This window comes from Aptenodytes patagonicus, chromosome 21, assembly GCF_965638725.1.
Source record: "Aptenodytes patagonicus chromosome 21, bAptPat1.pri.cur, whole genome shotgun sequence".
Lineage (NCBI taxonomy): Eukaryota > Metazoa > Chordata > Aves > Sphenisciformes > Spheniscidae > Aptenodytes > Aptenodytes patagonicus.
In genome coordinates this window covers 3,338,681-3,356,986 of record NC_134969.1, presented here as the reverse complement: position 1 = coordinate 3,356,986, position 18,306 = coordinate 3,338,681, and the positions used below count along the sequence as shown (strand labels likewise).

The following is an 18,306-nucleotide window of genomic DNA, read 5'->3' as shown; positions in this document are numbered from 1 at the left end:
GGGCAGCCACCAGCGCACGCTTGCCTCTGTCTCCCCTGTGCGGAGTGCTGGAGACGCAGGGCAGCCGCAGGACAAACCCAGCACGCCGGACGGGAGCACCGGCCACCCCAGCTGCCGCAAAGCACCTGGCACTTAATCTCGCGGTGGTATGTGTCACCCAAGAGTACTTGCATAGCTGTGCACGCTCACACGAGCCCGTGCACACGCGCCTGCCACTCCTCACGGTGGCAGCCTGCTCATGCATGCACCTCCCTGTGTGCCACGGCTGTGCTCTGTGCATGCCCCCTGCATGTTCACTCCCATCGCCCTGCAACCCGTTCCCATACCACCCTGCCTGCACGGCTGCCTGGAAACGCGCAGGGCTGCCTGCGTGCCCGCCGCAGCACAGATACCTCTCTCTTGTGTGGGCACACAATATGGCATACAGTATCGGGAGATCTTCTGGGAACGCAGTCCATTCCTCTGGCAGCATTGTGTTTTGTTCCTTATTTACATCCCCGGGGTGGTGCCACAGGTGGGCAATTGTTCCAGCTGACAGCCTGAAAGGCAAAGAAACAAGATTTAACTTCCTGCTATTCAATTAGAGAAAGTGAGCATTCATCACCAGCTGCTGGCTGCTGGCAGGAACAGACCCACCCGCCGCGGCGGGCGCAGGAAAAGCTCTCCTCGGCAGGAAAGCTGCCTGCTGCCACGGGCACAGTGGGCTCCCTGCACGGCCTGGCTGCCAGCGCTGCTCCGAAGAGCCCCTAGGTAAGGCTGGATGCTTCCCCTCCTGTCCTGCATTGCAGTCGATGTTCTCTCCTGTGTTTGTTTTTGGAAAGGAGATTGCCTGTTCAAAGCAGCCGCATGGAAAGCACCAGCGTGGGTTGGGGGGGGGACTCTACAGGGGGAGCAGCCACACAAGGAGGGAAAGCCACGAGCTTGCAGCACTGGAGGGAACAGCAGCACAGCGGCTTCCCCCTGGGCCAGCCCTATCACTGCAGGTTCAGCCCCTGCCCTGAACTCTGCACAATCGCTGACCCTGGGGCCTCTGTGGCTGAGGGTTGGCGGCTTTGGAAGCCCTTTGGACGTGCACTTCCCCTCCTCTGTGCTTGAAGCTTGTCTTGACCGAGCCAGCAGACACCGGCTGGTGTGTGGAGGGGCAGGGGATGATCCCTGTCCCTACTGAATGAGGACCTGGGGCCTCCTTGTCCCTATTTCCCCACATGTGTGCTCCCTCATGGTATTTTCTAGGCTGACAAGGGAGGAGAGAGCACGCACTCCTGCAAGCTCCATGTCTGGTAACAAACCTGCTTCCATCTTCTCCTGGGCTGACTCTGAGCCATCCACGAGGCACCCGCTCACCGGCTCCTTGTGGAAACCCCTGCAGCGCCCAGGCTGCAGCGAGGAGCCGCAGGGCTTTCAGGGGCTCCCTGGCAGCTCCACGCACCGGCAGCCCAAGGCCATTCCTGCTCCATTTCCATTCCTCACTCTTCCCCTCCTGAGGCCGATCCAATTGGAGAAGAGTCTCCCGCTGCCTCCTCTTTCTGTCCCTTCCCTGTGCCATCTGTCCCCAGCACAGTGACAACTTCACAGCTCTGCGCTGGTGGCGCTTCTGCTAAAGGTCCTTTTGTGCACCTCTTAGCTGGCTCTCTATTTTTAATCCTTCTGGCTCCACAGGGAGTTGGGGTATCTTCCAAGCTGGTTGTGATCATCAGGGATACAGTTGGAATCCGTTTCGCATTGCTGCACCAAGCCACATGCACACGTATATGTTCACATGCCTACACGCACACCGCCTGCCGTGCCAGACTTTGCAGCACTGTCACTCTCCCCTGTTCGAGAAGACAGGCGCCCCGTCGGGTAGGGCCGAGCTGAGCACAGCACCTTGCACGAGCATCGGTTATTACCCCAGACTAGGAAGGTAACACGCTGCAGCCAAGACAATCAACGGCAATTAGCCCTTTTGGGAACTCGACTTGAAATGTTGCAGAGGCTTTTCTGTGCGTGCTGATTGCTCTTCCTCCGGTCCTTTGGAAGTGATGCGAGTTGGACATGCCAAACCACTGGTCATGTCTGAGCAAAACTTGGTGCCTCGTGTCATTTCCATGAGGCTGGGAGGGCTTGGGGGGATGCCCGTGAATGTTAAAGGCACTTGTGTACCCAAGCAGCGAACGCACATGCTGTCATTACCTCTGCAATGCCATCTGGCCAGCAGCAATGCAGCTAGAACCAGGGCTGTGCGCAGAAGAACATTTTACAACAGAAAGCAATTAACCGAATAAAGCCCTTTTTAAAATCCAGTAATTAAAAACAGTCCCTCCCCCTTGTTTTCCTTTTAAGCTGAAAGTTGCTGTTTACTCATTTGCTTTACAAAGTGTGCCTTGTTGTGGCTTCAGAAGAAATGAAAGTTTGAAGTGGTTAGAGAAGAAAGGCTTTGGGGCTGGTGCGTTCCAGGCAGGGCGGAGGGGCAGGGGCTCTCCAGCCCGGCTTGTTTGTATTTGTTCTTGTCTACTCACAAGATCGCTAAACACACATTTAACAAGTGGTGAAACTGTCTACCAGCCTGATCTCTCCCAGGGTTCATGAGAAGAGGCCTGGCACATTAGCATTGCTGGGGGAAGGGGAGGGGGAGAACAGGCCTTTTGAAGGGTTGGTGTTTTGGGGCTGAGCGAGGGAAGGGCTCCTGGTGCAGGCCAAGTCGCAAACAAAGGCATTGTGTTCCCTGGAGCCCTGGGGACTGGCCCCGGGGGAAGGCCAGGGCCTCGCTTCACCAGGGATCGGTTTTCTCATCCCAGCTCCTCTTGTTGCTTTAGCACGGGTGCAGCCTTAAGGCCATCCCGTGTCCTTCCAGCGCCCAGAGATAGGAGCAGGGCTGGCACCTCCGGGGTCGGCTCAGCCTGCCCCTGACAGCCAAGAGCCAAGGAGCCCACCGCCGCACGGAGGGCTGCAGCGTTCATGCGGACCGTCCTGTACCGCAGCAACGCACCTTGTCCGCATCGCCCTTTCTAGGTCCCAGACACAAGAGAGGAGCAGATCTGTGTCCACTGACAGTAACTTTCTGGGCTCCGTCTGTGTAGCCACAGGGGAGCCCTGACCTCAGTTTGGGCTCCTGGACAAGCCAGTAACCCCAGCTGTCAGCAGAGCTGGTGCAATATTAATTATCACTCATCGCTGCTTCTCTGTAAAGTGAGTGCCCAGTGCATTAGCATCATTATGGGTGGGGAAACTGAGGCATATCAAGGGCAGTCAGGACTGAAATGCTGGCGTCGTCTGACACTAACCGTCGGGATGCCCTGCCGATTCTGGAGCAGGAAGGCGATCCTGTCCCTGGCTGTCCTCCAGCCCCACTGACCTGGGGATGCAGTGACAGAGCTGCCTTACGCCTGGCACTCATGGCTGCGGGTCCCAGCCTTGCCCTGGACACGGGTTCAGGGGGACAAGCACCATCTTACGGGGCAGGAGCTCTTGCAGAGAGGGCAGCACCTCCGAGGTGGCCTGGCCGCAGGCCCGGCAGGTGCAGCCTCATGATGCCCCATCCCACGGGGTTTGCACGGTTGCCCAAGCCGAGCTGCATTCCTGGCTGTGGCGACAGGGCCGGGCGCAGACCCGCCGCGGGGCAATAGGCGTGAGTACACAGACAGCCGTGCCAGGGCGGCAAGGGTAGCACTGAGTTTCAGTCGGGCCCCGAGCAGATACAGGATCTGCCCTGTCCCTGCCTGGGGAAGGGTGAGGCCACGGGTTTGTGGGAAAATGTTGTTTTTCCCTCCCCTGGACTGCCCCTAGCAGTTGGCTGGGCTGGCTCTGAATTGCGTGGTCCAGGGAAGTGGGGGGGGAGTTAACAATTGTAGTGCCTCTGGCTTGGAGCGGAGCCACGGCAAACAATCCTCTCCTGGCCGTGTTCCAGATCTGACAAAACATGGAGGTGATATCGTATTCGTACCTACACGCTTTCATCCCAAATCACCTCCTGAAAGCCCTGCATGATTCTCCCGTCTGTGATGAATCCCTCTGCTTAGCCACAGAACAAGACAACCCGTCCACAGCGCTGCAGCCAGGAATCCCGTCCAGCATCCCTGTGAGGCCTCTGCTTACAGCTGTGGATCTGGCAGCCAGTGGTGGGACCTGAGGTTAGGAGGTGATGTTGACTGAAGACGTGAGGACAGGGCATTCCAGGCATGCACGGGGTTAAATCAGAGGTGTCAGTTCACGGGGAGGTAACAGATATGTCCTGCTCCTCGCTGCCTCTGGCTTTCCAGAAGCGTTGCCCTCCCTCCCACATTCCAGCTGCTGCAGCTTTTCACAGCTGGCCGTTCTCCGGGGACATTTCCCAGAGCTGAGCAGGAGGGAGGGGAGGGAGCGGCCATGGTCCCAGCATGGGAAGGGGGGTGGTGGCTGGGCTGACTGTCACCCCCCCCAGGGAACCTTGGGTTGGAGCACTTCACACCCAGGAGCGGGCTGGCACAGGCAAACCTGGGCGATCCCAGGTCCCTGGCAGGGATCCACCCTCAGCCCTGGCCTGGAGAGTTTTTCCTGCTGCAGAGAAGGGACATCAATCTTTGCAGCTCACTTATTCCTTGGCCTCCGAAGCAGGGTAGCCAATTAGTGCTGGGTGTGATGGATGGCTTAGCCCCGTCCTCGTGACACCCGTCCTCTGGAAACAGCTCCCACCACGCAGAGGCACAGCCAGCCGTAGTGGGGAACGGCTCTCGCCAGCCTCCAGAGTCCCAGAGGGTCTCACAGGGGTCCCGGGGACGGGGACAGGCACTACAGCAATGCTTGCTGAGCTCCCAGAGACCGTGCAGGAGAGGAAACAGCCCTGAACGCTGGGCCAGGGTTGATAATTCAGGGCTTGGGGAGAGATTTCCTCTAATAATTCCCTGGCTTGGCTGTGGCAAAGCCCGTAGCTCTCTGGGAAAGAGCAGATGAGCTCTGGGCAGAGGTTGGTCACCCACTGTTTGTGGCTCTGCGCTTGGGGCCAGGCTTTGCCGTTGCAAGGAAGTGTACTGTGGGAATAGCTTGCACGGACGCTCGGTGAGAGGCAAGCAGGCAGGAGAAACCCCGTTTCTGCCCTTAGACCCCATCTCCCCTTCCCCGGTATCATCCCTTGTCCGCGGCGGGGGAGGTCTGCCCGCTCTCTCCCGTGAGACGTGGGCGATGCTTACTGAAACCTGGCTTCCCCCTCACGCAGCTAAACCCATTTAATCCTTCCCTGTCGTCTCCATTGAACCGACCTGCGAGGGGTCTCAGCACCGTCTCCGCCTTGGCTGCTCCATGACGCAGCTAATCCTGGGGTGGTTCAGATGGCCCTCGCAATCCCCCAGGGCTCGCTGGGGGCGATTATAAACGACTCTCTAGGAGCACAGGCTGGAAAACGGATCCGATTACAGGAGAAGTGGGTTTTGGGGCCCCCCGCTCTGTTCATAATGAAGTGTAATCCTAGAAAAACATGTTGCCAATTACACTTCAATTGAACCCAGATAATGATGCTTAGACAAGGCCCAGAAAAGACAGAGTCTGGACAGTGAATTCCTTTCTAATGGAGAAGAAAAGTGTTCCTCCCTGGCAGGTCTGGGCTCCGCTTGGGTCAGGCTCATTGTGATATGAGCAAGAGCCTGAAATAACCAAGCTCTGGATCCCATTTAGATGGTTTTATCAGTGGAAAGAGTATTAATCTCTCAAAAACACATGTTTATGGGAAGTTTAGTTTGGAGATGCATGTATTTTTAACTGAAATCACTTTGGAAAGGGAGGAAGAGTGGGTCTCAAAATGACTAAAATAACACATTTCTAATTCTTCTGGTTCAAAGTAACTTTTCAGTTTGAAATGTAAGCTAATAACAGCGCAGTTTCTTTGACCACTTTTTGTAGTGAAAATTAAAACAAAACATGAAAATTATAGAAACAAAGCGCTAAAACCTAAAGCAAATGTTTTATTCTCTTTTTTTTTTTGTGGTTTACAAACACTTCTGAGATGTCAGTTGTCCACTCCAACGTGGGATGGCTGGTTCAGGTCTCCGTTGTTTTACTTTGGGAGGGAGGACGGTGTGGTTCAGTCTCAAGAAACGGTCACGGGGGCCGTGCCTTGCTCAGCCCCCGTGTGCTGGGCTGGGGCAGGCGTGGGTGAAGGGCAGGCGGTAGCTGGCATTTGGCTTTTACGGGAGCCGCTTGCGAGGTGCTGGGGGATTGCAGACGTCTGGGGCTTGGCGGGTGCAGCGTGGGTGAGCTGGCAGAGATGGCTGAGGCAGATAGGGAGCACCCGACCACACGGCTGGGCGCCTCCTCGCACGGGAGATGGGTGGTGGTGTGGCTTGGCAGGCCTGAGCGGCGACGGGCTGTTATCGCTGCCACGGTCTTTGCGAAAGGCTTTGGGAAATCCACGTGTTGCCAGATCTCAGCGCTGATTATTTTTTTCAAAATAAAAGGCATTATTTTTGTACTGTGAAGCTCCACTTCAGCTCTCTCCCTCCTCCCCTCTCTTTCTCCCACACACACACGTTTTTGCTGCCTTGGGGGATTTGAGCAGCGCAGGGCTCTGATAAACAGACTCCTACCTCCTTCCCGCAAGCTCAGGGAAAGCAAGATGCTCCCTAGATGCTGGGCTGCGGGTCAAAGTTTCCAGCGTTATGGAACGAGAAAAGAAAACAGCAATTCATCCTAGTGTCATAAAGCCTAAAGTTGGGCTTTGGTCAGTTTGCTTTACAGGGTAGGTCTCAAATGCCCTGGCAGTGCCATGAGCAGGCACTTGAAGACCGTTCCAAGGCTGTGGGAGCGTGGCAGGGGGCTGAGCTCCTGGCGGGACCACCGCGGCATGGTGCTGGGGTGCCGAACCCGTCCCGGCGCCTCCGAGCGTGGTGCCACCTCTGCCTTCCCAGCCCTCGGCCGTGGCCAGTGATTAATCCCAGGCGAGGGCCCTTTGAGCGGCGTCCTCAAACAGCACCGCGCTTCGAATAAGCTGGTTTCCATCTGAATCATAAGTCTCCAAAAGTGCCTGCGCCGCACAGAGCCGGGCAGACATGTGTGTGCGTGTGGGGCTGGATGTTGATTTTTCCCTGAAACAACTCAAGGCTTTATCAGTCCCATCTCTTTCCCACGGTTTTCTGTTGCCAGTGAGGTCACTGGTCCCTTTAAACTGGGGCTGAGGCCAATGTGCAGCGGGTGGAAGGGGGGCCGTGGGGAGAGGGGGCCAGTGGGCAGAAAGGGGGGGGACATGAGACGGTTCACACAGACTGTTCCTTTTACAGGAAGACTTGGGATTTCGACCAGCGAGCGGGAGGAGGCGGAGGCGGGGGGGGGGGGGGGCCCTGGGAACCTGGGAGCGGCGGCGCGGCCGCGTAATCCGTCACTCCCGGGAGATGTCTCATTAACCCATTAACCAGGGAGGCTGGGGACGTCCTGGGAGGAGAGCGAGGGAGAAGCCGGGGGTGTGAAAGGCAGAGTGCGGGCAGGGGAGGAGCCGTGCGAGGCGGGCACGCACCGGGGCCAGCTCCTCCGCGCAGCCCGGGGAGGGACAGCACTTCCCCGAGGACGGCGGGGAAGGACGGCGGTGGCCTCGGGGGCCACGCGTGGGGCAGCCTCGTCGAGCTCCCCGGCCTCTTCCCCCAGCGCCCCGCGGGGACGCGGCCGCCCGGCGCCGCCTGCGAGGATGAAGCGGCTGTGCGAGGAGAGCTCGTCCGACACGGAGTCGGACGGCACCATCGACGTGGGCCGGGAGGAGGAGTACAGGTGAGGACACGCTGCCGGCGGCAGCTCCCTCCCGGGGGACGGGTCCGTCCCACGGCGGCCGGGGCGGTGGGACGAAGTCGGGTTTTGGGGTCCCTGCTGCGGGGCAGCTCGGCATCCTGCGGGGAGCCCGGGCTGGAGCGGGGGTCCCCGGCACCGGGCGCGGCGTTTGCTCTGCCCCGGGGCTTGCAGCAGCTCCCCGCGAGCTTCTCGGGGAGGCCGAGTTCGGTGCTTGCCGGGGCATGGCACGGGAGAGCACCGGGCTCCGCCACGGACTCGCCGGGAGTCGCCTGGCACCTCACTTAACCCCTTCGGCAAGGACGGGCCGGGGGGGGGTGTGTGGGATCACTCCAGCGTGCAAGTGTGGGCTGGTGCTGGCGTTAGGACTGACCCAGCAAGGAAACCCAAGTCGTAATACAAGGATTAAAGCTGTGTTACGAGCTGATTGCAGTCAAGAAAATGCCTCATTAAAGCCAGCGCGATTGCCTTCTCCTGCCCGGTGGGGAGACGGGCGGCTCTGATCTTCGTTAGCGGGAGCCTGCTTGCTCGCAGGGCTCTGCACCCCGAGATGGGGCAGCCCCCCCCCCCCCTCAGCGCAAAGGCACCCGTCAGCTGCCTGGATGCCGCTGCAGTCCCAGCGATCCGAGGGCTCCCGGGGAACGTGGACGAAACGAGGAGGTTTTACATGAGAAACGCTTCTGCTCTGCTGATGCATTTGTAATGCACCAGCTGGGGCTTTGATCTTTGTTAAAGAGGGAGCCCGTGCAGTCTGGCCAGCGAAGGGTGCCCTGCTTTAAGCCTGCACAGTTCGCAGGCTCCATCCCATCGCTGCTGAGCTGCAGTTTTGGCTTTGCCGCTTGGTGAAATAGCGAGGACAGGACCTCTGCGTGGTTCCCCAGCATTGGCCTCGGGCTTCGCACCGCGTTCCCCTGGGCTGCGGCTCTGCTGGCAAAGGGCATCCCCAGCCACTGCTCGCAGCCCGGGTTCCCATGCTGTGTCAGCCGTTCGCGGGCATGCCCGGGCTCTGAGCGTGCAGACGGCGCTGGGGATGAAGGAAGGGCTCTGTTACTTGTTCTCGTCCAAAAATCAGCTGCTTTTAAACTCTTGTTTCAGTAGCGAAGTGTCCCCCTTCCCTCTGTGTCCAGCGAGGCCCCAGATGAATTCATTCCCTCTTGCTGCTTGGTATCCTGAGCGGAGAAGTCGCTCTGCCCGGTGCCAAGCTCAGGTTCTCGTGGGACTAAATTCATGAGTCTGCTTCTCGCTGATACGGTCACGGGCAGAGTTGGGAATGTCCAACACGTAATGTCCTACACAAATTCATCAACCCCTCAGAGAGTTTCCAAGTGCATCAATATTTAACCTACCTTCCTGCTGCAGGTGAAATATATCCCACCTCTTTACATCAGCGCAGCACACTGAGTCTGTAGTACCCCGATGGATGAAATGGAGGAATTGTCATAATAGTTTATTTCAGTGAACAGTAACAATTAATTTTTTGATCTCTCTCTGGTGCTGTTAATACGTTTGTCTTCTCAAGCCAGTCGTAGAGCCGGGCAGCGCTGTGATCTGGTGGTATTTGTATACATTTATGTTGTTGCTCATGTCACGCAAACACATGGCCAAAAGAGCTGTTCCTGCCCTGACGAGTTTACACCCCGAGTAATGCGGTCCTGCATGGGGCGCTGGCGGATCGGGCAAAATGAAACACTTCCAGGTGGGGAGCGAGGTGGAGCGATTAGGGCAGAGGGAGGCAGTCAGGCTGTCTGGCCGGGGTTCCCAGCCCCATTACCCATCGGTCGCGTGGTTTGGGCAAACCAGTTCCCCCGTAGAGCGGGGGTGAATCACTCCGGGTGTGAGGCTTGGTTCAGTGCGTGTAGCAAGTTTAGACTCTGGGGTCACTGCAGAAGTGCAAGATATTGCTCGGTTTGGGGGGTTTTTTTTTGCTTTTTGTTTTGAATAAAAAGCCAAAGTTATGCTGTAAATTATAAAATCAAGCAAAGAGCAATGCAGAAATTTTAATCATCAGAGAATATAGTTACGGTATCTTTTATGTGGTTCAAATCTGTCAAACATGCTTCTAAAATATATTTTGCAGTAAGCTAGGTTTTTACATCCACATCTGGAACTGCAGCTCACAAAGAGCAATGCGTTCGGACACCTCTGCAAAGACAGTTTCAAAATTCACTGTTACGGACTCCTTGAACGCGTACTCCACATTCCTGCGCTGCCAGGCGAATTCAGTACCTACCCCCTGCACTTATAACACCCCAGCGTCCGTGCAGAGCCCGTTTTCACATCATACGTGCTCATCGTATGTGCGTTTATGTATACTGGCAACGCGTGTTCATACTTGCGAAGCCAGCCAGCACCTATGCCCAGAGGAAGCCCACCCAGCAGACATTCAAATAGGGTACCTGTATGGAGATGAGTGGAGCAGTCAGCAGTAAAACCACTTCTGAAAGCACCTCACTTGGGCCCAGCAAAACGTATTTTTAATGGGCTGAGTTTGGTCTAGTCTTTGGCTTGCTGTGCAGACAGCACTGTCTCTGCAGAAACATCTTTAATAGACTGCTATTAAAATGCTTCGTCAAACTGAAAAATATTTTGATTTGATGGGGTGAACCCAAATGCCCCTTTCCTGATTTGTGTGTCTTATGCGGTTTCCGAGTCCCTCCGGAGCGCTGTGCTGGCCAGGGTTGCAGACTGCCGTCTCGCCTGCGTGTTAACATCCCTGCGCCGAGTTTCGTAAGGCGCAGAAAGAGCCCCGAGCCAGTCCCGCTTTCCAGAGGGAGAAACCCCGCTCGGGGGAGGTGGAAGGTGGCCCAGCCGGCCTCCCCCCAGGCAGAGGGGTTTTGCTCCAAGGAGTTTCCCACGGCCGGTTATCCATCTTTACGGAGACTTCACCTCTGTGGGGACCTAAGGATTGAACTTTGCCTCACCGTGCATGTCTAGTGCTGACCTTTGGTGTCTTTAGCCTCACCCGTGCTCACCAGGCACAGGATGGTTTGTGGGACCCTTCTTTTTAGCCTGTCCCCCCGTCTCCCTTGAGCTAGAGCTGGTCCCCGGGGCTGTTGGCCAGCAGGCAGGGTCCCATCACCTCGTGCCGGGTGTTCCCCCTGCCTGGGTCCTGGCCCCTCTCTGTCTGGTTCAGGGGTGTCCGCACATTCAGAATATCACGGCCCACCCCAAAAATTGTGGTTTGTGAAGCGACTCTCCAGGAAGCCCTCAGAAACCACATCAACGCTGCCGTTAGCCTCACCCTGAGGAGCGACCAGCCCTTTGCTGCCGCCCTGGGTGGGAGCTCAGATACATGCTCGCGCTATCGCAGCTCCGAGATGCAAAGCCCTGCAGACAGGGCAGGCTCAGACATGAGAGCCGTGAGGTTTGCACATGGAGAGGAAAAAAAAAAAAGGCCATGACTCCGGAGCTCGGATCGCTGCTTTTCCAGCCCCGTGGAGATGCCAACACGGGCTGAGACTGAAGGGGACGTGTGCCTGGTAGCGGATGGGCAGTTTGGTGCAGAAATCTGTCCCAGGCTGATGGGAGACTCTCGGAGGGGAGAGAGTGGGATTCGAGTCTCTGCTTGGCTCCCTGTCCCCAATTCCTGAGCTCTGTGTTGTGGGTAAAAATGAGATGGGAACCACAGAAGACATTATTCGGGGAGGGGGGGAAACTGCAGATGGCAAACGTGTGTAAAGCATATGTGCAACAGAGGTTTCTCTCCAGCTAGCGCAAGAAATGATTCCCTCTTCTTCCTTTCCAGCCATGTTTCCAGGTCTGTGTCTCCCACTACGACATCTCAGATACAAGCCAGGAAGAAACGGAGAGGGGTGAGTCTCATTTGCGTTGACCAGGGTGGTTGTGCTGTGTCTCCCTGGGGGGTCAGGCTGGTCCCAGCTGTGTGCCAGGGCTCCCCGTGACATCCCTGTGTGCGGTGGGGTGCTGTTGGCACGTCCTTACTGTGGGGACACAGTGCAAAATTGACTTTACACCATTCCCTGCTCCATCTCCTGCAGAACTCTCCCCACAGCCAATTGGAGATTTTTTGCAGAGGTTTGGCCTCAAATCTGGCAGAAAGGGGTGGAGATAGGGGTGGAGGAGAGCAATTTCACCTGGGGCTATCACACCAATCAGTTAATGTTTCTTTGCTCAGCTTTTGCACCCAAAACATTTACTTATACGGCCCTGTTCAAAGCGCCTCTCTCAACCTGCCATAGCTGTTAATGAGGGCTTTAAACCCGTGAGCTGTGGCCGTAAACGACTGTGGTTTCTTCTCTCCACTTGGAAATCTCCCGCAGATCATTGAGAAGCGGCGCCGTGACCGCATCAACAGCAGCCTCTCCGAACTGCGGCGCCTGGTGCCCACCGCCTTCGAGAAGCAGGTGTGTGTGTCCGTGATTTCCATTCATCCTCCTGTGCGGGCTGCATTTCAGCAGTGTAAGGGTAGAGCCCTCAGAATGAGAAAGTCTGGAGCATTGCTATGTCTTTCTTATCATCATCACTTCAGGGAGTAAGTAGGTGGTGAAACTGGGTGGTAAAACAGTATTAACAAATATTCAGGAGCCCTAGGGAGGATAAAATCAATCCGGAAAGTGTTTTGCAGATATGAAGATGCACAGAAATGGGGATTTTCAGTTTGCATCAGGGAATCTTGGGAAGGAGCTCCATTTTCTACTCACTTGATGTAAAAACCAGAGCCGATGCCCTGCTCCAATCTGAGCACTCCTGGGCTTCAGGAGGGTTTCGGGGAGGAGGTCATCGGGAAAAACCCAGCTCCTGAGAGGCACAAAACCCTAGACCATAAAATGATGAATTGCTCTTTTTTTCCTGCTGCCAACACACAGGGGTCTTCCAAGCTGGAGAAGGCAGAAATTCTACAAATGACAGTAGATCACTTAAAAATGCTTCATGCCACTGGAGGAACAGGTAAGAACCACTCTTATAAGCGTACAGGTGAGGTGAAGGTGAAAACCTGGAAGGAAAATTCCCCATCAGCCTCAGCAGCAAGCAATATCTTGGTGCTGGTGTGCCTTGCTGACACCAGCCAGCACCAAAACGAATGTTGCCCTGCCTGCTTCCCAAGGGAAGTATTTTTCGAGGGAGGGCAGATGGACGTTTCCTGCCCCGTTGTTTTCCTTATGTCTAACATGTGGGTCAGCATCCCATACATATATTTGGAAGACTGGGGTATGTGGGATAGCAAGTCCCAAAGACCCACAGGGACAGCACCACTGCTGTTGTCGCACACCCCGCTAAAAGCTGCCAGCCAGAGACGCGCTTAGTCCTGCTCAGAAATGGAGCCTGCTTCCAGAAAAACGATATTAAACTCTTTACCTCCTCCCTGGGATACATTTCCTGCAGAGGCTGAATTCTGCATGGGGACTCTGCAAATAAACAAGGCTTTTTTCCCTTTCTGTTCTTTTTTTTTTTGTTCTTGGTTGTTATAAGAAGAGAGAGGGAGCCCTGTGCAAAATTCAACAAAGGTCTTATTTGTACTGAGACCTCAGTACAGACCCTCTGTCCTGTTCCAGTTAACAGGATGGAGATCACAGCTCCAGTAAAGAAGCCTCTGGCTTGCTTACCACCCATTTTTGGCTTGCTGGGGACATTGCTGGCATCCAGGCTTTGGTTCAGGGCTGTAACTTGGTCTGGAACATTTGTTTAGATATTCAGTTTGACTGCACTGCAACAAAGGGCTGTATTGTCAGGAGAGACCCCGTCAAGCAGAGTGGTCCAGCGCTTCGCTGTGCTGTGACATTCTCTGCTTTATTGCTTATCGTCTCATGAAGCTGCAAGTAGGGAGCAGAAGCCTAAAAATCAGCCATCGGTTGCATTTTGTCTTGTTGATTTTTGTGGCTTTGAGCTTTCTCGGCCCAGTGGTTTTGGTTCTGCCGCTGTCCTGTGTCCTTCAGCCGGACATCTGTTTAAATGAAGTATAAAGATTGGGACCCAGGCAGAGGAAAACGGTGCTAAGCTGTGCATCGAGGAGACACAGTGTCCTGCTGTTCTGCAAGACCGGGGATGGTCCATTTGCAAAGAGGGACCCAGTGCCCATCTAGCCCACAGTCGTGTCTCCAGCAGGGGTAACTGATAGAGTCCAATAGGAAAAATTTCTTCCTTCCTGAGCACGGTTAATGAAACCTCTTGCTCGTCTCACATGCTGGAGTAAGAGGCTTCATGACCCTGGCAGTTTTATCCCGATGAGATAACCGCAGATGCTATTCTCACGCATGCAAATGTCCAGTCCTTTCGGACACCCACTTGGCTATCTGCTTCAGTAATATCACACGGCAGCAAAGTGCCTCAAGTGAAATACACAGTGCATTAGAGAGGGTAGTGAAATCAAAGCACATTCCTGAGCTCTGCATGGACTTACTGTCACCCGTGTCCTCTCCCTACAGGCTTCTTAGATGCTCGAGCTCTGGCTGTGGATTACAGGAGTATCGGCTTCCGCGAATGTCTCACTGAAGTTGTCAGGTACCTAGGTGTCCTCGAGGGCCAAAACGCTGCCGACCCCATCCGGCTGCGACTCCTCTCCCACCTGAATAATTACGTGGCAGAAATGGAGCCTTCGCCTGTGGCCACTTCCCTCCTGCCCATCCAGACGTGGCCGTGGTCCTTCCTCCACAGCACTGCTGGCCCCGTGCAAATCCCCAGGAGGGAGGCTGCTCCCGCTCCGGTTGTTTTGACTGCATCTTCCCTGGCTTACCCAAGCACTGCTGTGAGGCCAGCCCCGCTTCGCCGTGTCCCCAGCGACATGCTGCCGTCCCGCCGAAGCTTCCTGGCCAGCAGAATGGCCTCTTCCAGCCGGAGGGCCCGAGGCACGGGCTCGTCTGCAGCTGTAGCAGCTGTGCCCAGGATGCCGTCGCCAGCGGGCATGTTGAGAGAGGGTTCGTCCAAGAGCAGCCAAATCGCGACGTTCCTCTTCTCGCCAGCCTCCGCCGGCGTCCCTGTTCCACCGGCTTACACGGTGCCTCCCGCCTTGGGTGCTGCTGCACAGGGACCGGGGATCAGGGTTGGGACATCCAGGATCTGCCGCTCCTGGGCGACTGAAATCGGGGCTTTCTGACCCTCCCCTCCCCTTTGGAGACAGGAATTCTTCAGCACTCATTGCCCACAGGCCTAAGAACAAACTCAGTTGAAAAGGCATCTTTCCTGCTTTGCAGAAGCCAAGGATCCATAAAGAAAATTCTCTTTACTCTTCCCTCCCTCCTCGCACTGCCTTCCTTGCCTCACCATCACATGTCCTCTCCCTCGTGATGCCTGCAAACGTAAATCACATCCAATTTGATGCACTTGTCTGCACGCGGCTGTACTCCAGACCCTTCTGGCTACGAGGGAGGGGGCACATGCAGATCCCAACCCTGTCCCTCCTCCAGCAAACCCCTCTGCGGAGCCCAGCATTGCTCTCCTTTGGAAAAAAGCCAGCCTTGAAATACTGTCTTACTTCCTTGGGGACTCAGAGCTGCCAGACAGAGACTTGCTCATGCTGATTCCCTGCGATGCGTCCCCCAGCTGCGGCACCTAATTTTGGTGTGGTGGGAGGGACGCAGCTCACCCCTCTCCCCAGCACTGCTGGCACCCGGCAAGGCAGGCTAGAACCCCCCCAGCTCCCTTAACAAACTGGCTGCCTGCTAATCCCCATGCTTTCCTGGCTGCATTACCAGCTTTTCCCACTTATGTGCCCTTAAGGTGGAGTGAGGCAACAGCTTAACAGAGCTCGTTCCCACAGCCGAGCTGAAATACTGCCGTGTCTTCAGGGCCTGTGCTGGGTCCCTGCACAACCCGTGCAGGAGCAGCTGGCCAGGGTGCCTGGGCGGAGGGAGGCTTCTGCAGCCCTTGCTCCACACCGAGGTGTGAAGAGGCGAGACGAGATGAGGTGAGACAGAGGATTTCAAAGGGACGTCTGTCACGGAGGAGAAGGCTCTGACGGCCAAAGTGAGAAGAAAAGGCCTTTCCCTCTGCCAGTCTCCCCACTGGAGCCGTCTCTCCTCCATCCCCTGCTGAACAGCCGTGACTGCAAAGGGGGGAGAATAGGTCGGACCAGCCTGCATTTGAAGTGCCTCCCTCGTTCTCTCTTAGCCCTGCATCCCTCACCCTCTCCTCCCACAATGTCTCTGTTTTCTTTCTTCAGCACCATGTTTTGGTCTCACATTGCTCATGCCTCTCCCTGGGCCAGGACGAAAAGCCACTGAGGTTTCACCGCAGACCTTGGCAAGCTCTGGGTCTGCACTTGTCCTGATTCCCGAGAGCTTTTTCTGCCTTGGCCTGCGTGCCCCTAGATAACTGACGCAGCAGATATGCCTCTGCTCCTCCAGCTGTCCTCCCCTCTTCGGGCAGAAAGGAACAGAAACTTGAAGCTCTTGAGCCACCCTGCTCCTGTGCCATGTCCCTAACTGCCATGGTGGCCAGGGCAGGGTCTCCCAGTGCTCCCCCTCGTCTGAACAGTCCCTGCTCCCTGCATCTGTGCCTTGACTTGCTGGGATACACGTGCAGATTAGCCTGGACCCAGTTCCATGCCCACCCCGAGGAGTCTCGTCCGCCTCTACAGCACTGTGACATGAAAAGAGAGAAAAGTGTGGAAAGGTCAGTGCAAAGAAAGATAAAAAAGAGGGAGAAGATCTCTCTTGAATGGGAGAGGCTCTCCCCACGCCTCAGGTCAAACGCACAGCCGGTTAGACCATGTGGATGAGCTGGGGTTTTCGTTCCTACAGATTGTATCTGCCATGTGCATGTATGTTATCTGCTATTGTTTTGAAAGTGAGTCCCTCCCAGTTGTTTTGATGAAAGTCATCGCACTTAACACACAGAAATGCCTCTGCTACTTCTCCTCACCCTTGTCCTGAAGTGCCAGAATCAGCCAGGAACAACATATTCCCTTTTAATAAAGTCAGAGGAGGTCCTCGCGGACCCCGGTTGTTCCTGTGGCTGGTTGGCACGCTAGAGCTCACAGCAAGTAGCCTGGCCTCACTTTACACTGTGCAGAGCTGTTAGATTCACGAGCTGTGACATCCAGCAAAGGTGTCAAATAAAGTCTTTCAAACCCCTGTCCTGGTTGTGAAATGTAGTGTCGATGTGAATCTATTCTGCTAATCCAGCCTGCTTGGATGACTGCTAGTTTTGCGGCAGGTGAGCTTTTGTTCCTGAAAAGCTTCAAAAAAGGTAAGATGTAGTTTGTAAGGTAACATCCCTGCTGGTTGTTTTGTAGCTGCTGCTCTTCGTAACTCTGGTCCCGTGACTTTTTACTTTGCAAACCACTATGTGAGTCAAAATCAGCCGGATAGTCAGCAACGCTTGCCCTGAGATTGGCAATAATCCGTGGCTTGAGAACAAATCATTTCATTTAGCTACCAGCGTCCACAAAAATGTCAGGGAACAAATCGTGTCCAGCAGAGCCTTGCAGCCAGACGCCGAGGGCTCGCCTCGGTCTCCTGACCCTTTGCAAGCAGGACCAGAATAACCCCTGCTGCATCTTGCTGTTGGGAAACGCTTTGGACTAAACAAAGAGCCACAGCTGAGAGCTTGTCTCTGTTTTGAGGAAAGGACCAGTAAATGATCTTTCTCGTGAAAGATGCTGGGAGAATTTTCCGGGGAATGGTGGGAATTCAACTTCCTTTCCCATAACTCCTTCTCGTTCCAAAATGCCTTTCAAAACCGCCCATAAATCCCTGCCTTAAGTGCTGTGTTGGGAATTGTTGGAAGGGAGCAACTGCAGCTGTGATGGAGTAACACAGCATCCGTCTGGAAGTGGAGAGAAACTTCAAGAGCAATAATAGGGCTATTGATGACGGGTAGTCCCACTGGTGCCTGGGCTGCCCCGACCCGGCTGGAGGCGGCGGTGGGAGCTCAGTGCTCTGGTGTGGCCTCGGCCAGAGAGAGGAACCAAATTACCCTCTGTGGGAGGCAGGCATACAAACCAGCCCCGTGGGCTACAGTGGTAAAACAAAACAGAGACAGTGAAAAAAAAACCACTTCCTGATCTCTGCTGATCAAACGGGAGCTGGAGCGCGTGGGAGGGCATCGGTTCAGGCCCGTGGGGTTTTCTCCCCACAGCAACATGGTGATTAGAGCAGTAGCCCGGGACTGGAGCTTCATTTTTTTCCCCAGGGTTTTCTTTAGCCTAAATGTCTTCTCTAACACATCCTGGCAACTTTTGATCTACCCTGTAGGGGAAATCCCCGAACTCTCCGCGCACTCTCTTCATCCTTGTTCTTCAGGCAAAAAAACATAATGAAGAGGCCTATGGGAACGCGTGGGCTGCGTTCAGCGCAGTCCGGCTGGGGCTGCTCGGTGGCACACAGCGCTGTTAAACACCCCTCCAGTTCTGACAGCAGCAGGGCTGGAACGAAACAGGGTCCTGATGAACGAGCCTTTGCCTGCTACTTGGAGGGGACAAGGCCACTTCCAGGCTGCGGGAGATTTGCTATGCAGCAGGTGCTCTAGCAGTGAGCGAGTCCTGCTCTCCCAAATTCCCCTGGGTGAAAAATGTTGCTTATCTCAGTTCTGCTGTTCCTTGCCCAGGGTGAAATGCTCTCCCTCCTGCGCTTACGCGTTTTTCCGCTTGCAGTGCAATCCCGGCCTGCCCTCTACTGGTAAAATCCCAAA

The 18,306-nt window shown here is 55.4% G+C and overlaps 1 protein-coding gene across 1 annotated transcript; it reads left to right on the top strand.

Moving 5' to 3' along the window:
- Positions 1-7,309: 7,309 nt before the first annotated feature.
- On the top strand, positions 7,310-16,750 carry HEYL (hes related family bHLH transcription factor with YRPW motif like). The gene is made up of 5 exons (XM_076357345.1): positions 7,310-7,704; positions 11,465-11,531; positions 12,000-12,083; positions 12,546-12,627; positions 14,103-16,750. Exons 1-5 carry the CDS (start codon positions 7,625-7,627, stop codon positions 14,768-14,770), a joined length of 981 nt encoding a protein of 326 aa, XP_076213460.1. The 5' UTR covers positions 7,310-7,624; the 3' UTR covers positions 14,771-16,750.
- The last annotated feature ends 1,556 nt before the right edge of the window (positions 16,751-18,306 follow it).